Source organism: Monomorium pharaonis, chromosome 1 (genome assembly GCF_013373865.1).
Source record: "Monomorium pharaonis isolate MP-MQ-018 chromosome 1, ASM1337386v2, whole genome shotgun sequence".
Classification (NCBI taxonomy): domain Eukaryota; kingdom Metazoa; phylum Arthropoda; class Insecta; order Hymenoptera; family Formicidae; genus Monomorium; species Monomorium pharaonis.
The window spans coordinates 28,565,518-28,572,851 of NC_050467.1; the positions used below are offsets into that span (position 1 = coordinate 28,565,518).

At 51.0% G+C, this 7,334-nt stretch overlaps 1 protein-coding gene across 1 annotated transcript; it reads left to right on the top strand.

Annotated features, from left to right (window-relative positions):
• Window positions 1–1,891: 1,891 nt before the first annotated feature.
• On the top strand, window positions 1,892–7,132 carry LOC118646730. Its single transcript, XM_036290282.1, has 3 exons — window positions 1,892–2,034; window positions 2,087–3,220; window positions 3,262–7,132. Exons 1-3 carry the CDS (start codon window positions 1,892–1,894, stop codon window positions 7,130–7,132), a joined length of 5,148 nt encoding a protein of 1,715 aa, XP_036146175.1.
• The last annotated feature ends 202 nt before the right edge of the window (window positions 7,133–7,334 follow it).

Consider the following 7,334-nt stretch of genomic DNA (forward strand, 5'->3'; position numbering starts at 1 on the left):
GCAGCTGCCTAGTAGAACCCGAAAATCACACGTGCCCAATAAGTATTATAAATACAAACGACAAAAAAGTCGATCTACAATTACCTCGTGTTGAAATTGAAGAAATAAATATAAACAACGCACCGGAAACCCACACGGCGAACGTAATCCGAGATGCATGGAAACAAGAAATACCGATACCTCGCGCAGAGCGCATAATTAAATAAACTACTTCAATTAAATCATTTAGAGGAAAAGAAAGCGATCCAAGCACTATGCGAAGAGTTCAGCGACGTTTTCTATCTAGAAGGAGATAAGCTCACATACACAACTCTCGTGGAACACGAGATACACACCAGGACAGAATCTGCGAGCGTGAATGTACGACCATACAGACTGCCCGAAAAACAAAAAACGGAAGTAGATAAATAAATCCGTGAAATGCTGGAACAAGGAATAATCCGCCAAAGCAAAAGCCAATGGTACGCACCATTACTGGTCGTCCCGAAAAAACCTGACGCTAAAGGAAAACCGAGATTCCGAGTAGTGGTAGATGTCCGAAAACTTAACGAAATTACGATTGGACTCTTTTCCGATCCCAAACATAATAGATAAATTGGATCAACTCGGAAATGCAAAGTATTTCACCACGCTCGATCTCGCTGCAGGATATCACCAGATATCAGTAGCAGAAAAAGATAAGGGGAAGACGGCATTCTCCACACCGTACGGGCATTACGAGTTCAATCGAATGCCGTTCGGATTAAGGAATGCCCCTGCGACGTTCCAACGCCTAATGAACTCAGTTTTAACGGGTTTACAAGGTCTCAAATGTCTAATATATTTAGACGATATTGTTATTTACGGGCCGAGCCTGAGCGAGCATTACAAACGGCTAGCCGCTGTGTTGACACGGTTGAGAGACAGTAACTTGAAACTCCAGCCGAAGAAGTGCGAGTTCATGCGCAAGGAGGTGAACTACCTAGGCCACGTAATCACCGAGGACGAAATTCTACCCGATTCCAAAAAACTAGACGCCGCGGTGGAGGACCGCGTGATCCTCTCGATGGAGGATCGCGTGGTCCTCCGCTGATCAGCTGCGTGGTGAGTGATCGCCACGCACTGTAAGCGATTTGATCGGATAGTGTGGAGGCGCCCGATTTCTCGGAGCGAGCCTCCGCAGCCATTTTTGCGCCTGCTACCGCCCGCCAAGATCATTCTTCGCGCTTCGCGCAATTCATTCAAATTTCAAGTATTCACGATCCCGCGCTGTTTCTCTCTATCTCGGGATCGCGAGTGCCTATTGCGGTGCGTCGAAATACGTCGAAGTTCGCTTTGTTTTTCGATTAATTGCTCATTTAGTGTAATATTTTGCGCTCAATCGCGAGTTGAGAGATCAAGCAGAGATATCGACAGTACGACCATCTCATTAACCGGTTGACGACGTCGCGTTCGTGATTGCACGGCTGCTGCGCGGCAAGATATCCGTCGCGAAAGCGTGCATCGCCACGCTTACCAAGATTTCCGACGCGCCTTTCTCTTCGGCAGCCTATCATCGTGCAAAGAAGATTTCCGATCGCTCACATCTCGTCGTCTTCGCGTACGTCTGAATCTCACTCTCAGTTTCGCGCGAGCGTGCACTCTTTGTATTTGTTAAGTGAGAGGTGAAACATTTAATAAAGTTTGTAAAGTTGACCTGTCAGTGTGTCATTTACGATCCACCTCATCTAGTTTCATCCTCGAGTAAATTTTCGAAGTCACACGACATGCACTCCGCGCTCAGCGCTGGGCGGTTCCGGCACTCGCGCCGACATAATCGGCGCAATCGCATTCATTTGCTGGTCCTTCGAGCCGGATCGTGAGTGTGTTTAGTGCTATTTGAAATTGGTGAGGTGCAACTCGCGCTCACATCATGTCGGAGATACTCTCCAATCAGTTGGTGCTGCAGCACTCGATCCAGAGAGCACTGGATAACTTCAAAAGGCTTGGCAAAGGAAATCTGACAGCGGCAAAGATTCGCTCACGAATCGCTACTCTCAAGGACAATTGGCGCCCGTATCGAAAAAATCATGGAATTCTCCTGCAAGCGATTCCGGCTTCCACCTAGGCTTCCACAGAATATTTCGCCAAAGGTCATTTCGACAAGACTGAGAAGGCGTACAATCTGGCGTTGGACGGAGTGCTTGGAGGAGCTCGATCCGGTCGTGAGTCACAACCAATCAGTCGAGAGCACACATATGACAACGTCTTCTGACGCGTCCGCGTTGTCTGTCTTAAGTTTGCCGACCATTCGATTGCCACCGTTCGACGGCAACTACGCGGAATGGGAAACTTTCCGCGATCGTTTCACTTCGCTAATAATTCAGAATAAAAATATTACGGATTTTGCCCGCATGCATTATCTTTCGTCGTCATTGAAGGGTCCCGCACTCGAGTGTATTAGTAAGATTAAAATTACTGCAAATAATTTTAATACTGCGTGGAAGACGCTAGCGGCGCGATTCGAGAGTAAAAGACGAACGCTTTCGTCTCTTCTATCGACGTTGCTCAGCCTGCCGACTCTGACTCGTGAGTCCGCGTCCGATTTCCAATCGCAATGCGACAAAGTAAATATCGCGCTCGCGTCATTAGAAAAACTTAATCGCTCTGCGAGCGATCTATGGGATGATATGCTTGTCCATCTTATGTCGAATCGCTTGGATCCGATCACGCGTAAGGGGTGGACTCTTCATACGAGTGGCGTCGACGCGCCGCCGACTTACGAGGCGCTAAATCAATTTCTGACGTATCGCATCCGCGCGTTGGAAGAATGCGCGTTGAGTTCCGCTACGAAGTCGTCGAAACCTGCGGCGTCTTCGCGCGTTCACGTCGCGACCACGTTCGACGGCGCAGCGTCGGCTTCCCCCTTGTGCAAGGCCCGTCATTATTTGAATGCGTGCCCTGACTTTATAACAAAAAATGTAAATCAGCGACGCGAAATGGTCAAACGCTTCAAACGCTGCTTTAATTGTTTAAGCAGCCGTCACGCAGCTCCGGAATGCAATAGTAAATATAGTTGTCGGTCATGCGCTCATCGACATCATTCGATGCTACATAGTGACGCGGATTCGAGTTCTGACTCTAACGCCGTCGCCGTGCGCAAAGCGCAGCCTTCGACTTCGTCCGCCGCTGCGGGCGAAGTACACTCTATGCTCGCGTTTACAACGTCGAGCCTCAAATCACAAATTCTTTTGGCGACCACGTGGGTCAGGATTCGGACCGTGTCTGGCCGTTCCGTTCAAGAGCTCTGGTCGACCAGAGTTCCGAAGCCACATTCATATCGGAGAATTTTGCTCAATTATTGCGTGCGAAGCGGATCCGAATGTCGGTCGCAATTTCGGCCGTCGGTGGCATCGACGTCGGCACTGTTCGACATGCTACCTCCATTCTTATCTCTTCTCGCGATTCAGATTCCCCGTCTCTGTCGACGACCGCGCTCATTTTGAGTTCTCTTACTTCATACGCGCCAAAACGCATGTCGGATCTTGCGACGATTACGCACCTGTCCGGTATTAAATGGGCGGATGCTGACCCGACAAGCTCCGACCCGATTAACGTTATAATCGGTGCGGACGTATACGGCGATTTAATTCAGGAGGGAGTTCGGAGAGGAGAGCGCGGGCAACCCGTCGCGCAAAACTCAATTCTCGGGTGGATAGTCTCCGGGCCGCTCGCGCCCGATTCGCGCTCGCCCGGCGAAGCGATCAACAATTCAAATGTTTCGCTCTCTTCTTTTCACGTCGCGGCGCATCATTGCTCGCCCTCTCCGTCTCTCGATGAAGAGCTACGACGATTTTGGGAGATTGAGGAACTCCCTCACGCTCATGCTCTCACTCCGCAAGACGATCAATGCGAATCTCATTTTCGCGCTACTCATTCGCGATGTTCGGACGGCAAGTATATTGTACGACTGCCCTTCAGACAGGGCCCTCCGATTGATATCGGCTGTACGCGCCCTTCTGCCGAACGTCTGTATCATTCGTTATCGCGGCGGCTCCGCTCGCAGCCCGCACTCAAGCGCGAATACGATGACTTCATGCGTACGTATGAGGAGCTCGGGCACATGCGTCGGGCGTCCGTCACTGAGGGTTCACTTGATCAACGCGTGTACATCCCGCATCATCCGGTATTCCGGGCGGATAGTGTCACGATACACTTGCGCGTCGTTTTCAATGCGTCGAACCGTACATCGAACGGATCGTCGCTAAATGAATTTTTGCTTGCCGGGCTGAAACTGCAGACGGATCTGCCTACCGTCATATTGCAATGGCATCATTTTAAGTACGTCTATTCGGCGGACATCGCTAAGATGTATCGCCAGATTTTGGTTGATCCACGCGACGTCGATTATCAGCGCGTCTTGTGGAATGACGATCTCGCGGAGCCCCTTGACTATCAGCTGCTGACTGTCACTTACGGGATGAAATGCGCTCCATTTCTTGCGCTGCGCGTAATCAAATGCCTGGTCGACGACGAAGGACATCGGTTCCCGCTCGTGGCTCCGATTTTGCGCGATCAAATTTACATCGACGATGTATTATTCGGCGGGGATGACCTCACTCATCTGCGGACGGTCCGCGTTCAGCTCGTATCTCTGTTGCGGTGCGGTCGTTTTGAGTTGCGTAAATGGTCGAGTAATTCTCCTGCGCTCCTTGCCGACATTGATCCTGAGGATCATGGTTTGGCCTGCGACAAACAAATCGCGATTGATGACAGTGTTAAAATCCTCGGTATCGTATGGAATCCCTCGCGCGATGTTTTTCAGTTCAAGGTAACTCTCGCAGATGCTTTGCCTCGAAGTAAACGCGCGATTTTTTCCACGATCGCTAAGCTGTACGATCCATTAAGCTGGGTTACGCCTGTCACCATTACCGCTAAAATTCTTATGCAGCAACTTTGGCGTCTCCAAACCTCGTGGGATGGGGACATTCCGGAGCCTCTACTCGGACAGTGGAAGGTACTCTACGCTCAATTTTCAAAACTCAACGATATTCAAATTCCGCGATGGTCGGGCGTCCACGCGGATATCGTACATGCGGAACTCCACGGTTTCGCCGACGCGTCTAATCTCGCATACGCGGCTTCTGTATATTTGAAGGTCGTTACCGTCTCTGGCGATACTACGCTTTTTTTGCTTGCTGGCAAATCAAGGGTGGCGCCGATTGCCCCCCTTACTATCCCGCGACTTGAATTGTCGGCTGCTGTACTTCTAGTTCGTCTCATGCAGTTCGTTCGCAAATCTCTCGCTGACCGGGCTACTCCTTGTATTTGCTGGACTGACTCTACGATCGTCCTCGCCTGGGTACGTGCTCACCCATCTCGGTGGAAAACGTTTGTCGCCAACCGAGTTCAAGACGTTCAATCGCGATTGCCGGACGCTGAGTGGCGGTACGTGCCTACGCTAGACAACCCCGCGGATTGCGCGTCGCGAGGACTACCCGGCGACGAGCTTCGCGATCATTCGTTGTGGTGGCAGGGCCCACCCTGGCTTCAATTCAACAGGGAGAATTGGCCTCCGGAGCCTGTCCCTCGCTCTGCTGACGCTCTTACCGAAGAGCGAATTACTGCACTTCTTATTTCTGAGCCCGCAGATCAATGGGATCTTGCTTCCCGATACTCGTCGTGGCCTAAATTAATTCACGTAACGGCGTACATTTTCAAATTTATAACCGCCTGTCGCGTTCGGAACGCTTCGACTCACCCGGTAGCTCTCACGGGTGTCGCTCTCTCGTCAAACGATTGCAATCTCGCCAGAACGTTCTGGATAAAACGAATCCAGGCAGAGCTGTTCACGGACGAGATGCGTCTGCTAACCAAAGGTCAGACCATCTCACCGAAAAGTTCGATTGTCGCCCTTGGGCCGTTTCTCGACGAGGAAGGGATCTTTCGTGTGGGGGGTCGTTTGCGTTACGCTCCCCTTCTATACCGGGTGCGACATCCTATATTATTAGCTTCACACCCTCTCGTGCAACTCATTATCTTGCAAGCTCATATGCGAGCCTTGCACGGGGGCCCGCAACTCACAATAAGTATTATCCGCCAAGAATTTTGGGTGGTGCGCGCTCGGAGTTTAGTGAAGGCGGTCATACACGCGTGCATAAAATGTTGTCGCGAACGAGCTGCAACCCCGTTGCAGTTGATGGGCGATCTCCCTAAGGTGCGTGTGTCGCCTCCGCCTCGCAGCTTCGCGCATTGCGGGATCGATTACGCTGGGCCCGTTAAATTCCGCGCATCCGCCGGTCGCGGAATCCAGTCACGAAAGGCATATATTACCTTATTCATTTGCATGGCTACTCGAGCCATTCACCTCGAATTAGTCGGGGACTACTCCACTCCGTCATTCCTCAACGCGTATCTAAGATTCTGTTCGCGTCGAGGTCTGCCGCAATCGATGTATTCAGACAATAGAACGACGTTCGTTGGCGCTGACCGAGAACTCCGGATCGCCTATCAGTCGTCGATTCGCGATTTCGAGTTCTTAAACAAAACCGCGGACGATAATGTGTTATGGCATTTTATCTCCCCCTCTGCTCCTCATTTCGGAGGACTGTGGGAATCGGGCGTCCGCAGCGTGAAACATCACCTCCGTCGGGTTTTGGGGGAAGCCACTCTATCGTTCGAGGAGTTTGCGACTCTTCTTTGCAAGATCGAGGCGTGTCTAAACTCGCGTCCAATCGCACCGTTGTCGGATTCTCTTGATGACTACGAGAGTCTGACGCCGGGCCACTTTTTGATCGGATCCGCGATCACCGTGCCCCCGGAACCGTCGCTGCTGAAGCTCAATGAGAATCGCTTGTCGCGTTGGCAACTCATTCGCCAAATCACCGAACGGTTTTGGAAACTTTGGGCAAGCGACTACGTTAATACGCTGCAGCAGCGCGGCAAATGGCGACATCCGACGGCGTCAGTGGAACTCGGGCAACTCGTTCTTCTACGTAACTCTACCTTGTCTCCCTGCAACTGGGAGCTCGGCCGAGTCATCCGCTGTCACCCCGGTTCGGACGGGCTAACGCGGGTCATCACTGTGCGGACCGCGACCTCGGAATACAAGCGCCCGATCGTAAAGCTATGCCCGTTGCCGATCAAAAGCGCCGCACAAGCCGACGTTGAATAAGTGCGTTTCACGAGCAAGATTTTTTTTTTATGTTCCTTTTTTGCATTGTCATTAATATTGTTTATCGTAGCGTTCATTTCCGATAGCTTAAGTCTAGAATTAGTTGCGCTTTTTTGTGCTTTAGTTTTAAGTACTGTTCGATTGTTTAATCCGCCGGTTCTCATTGATCGAGATTTGTTTCGCGAAATTTTGAAACGAACGT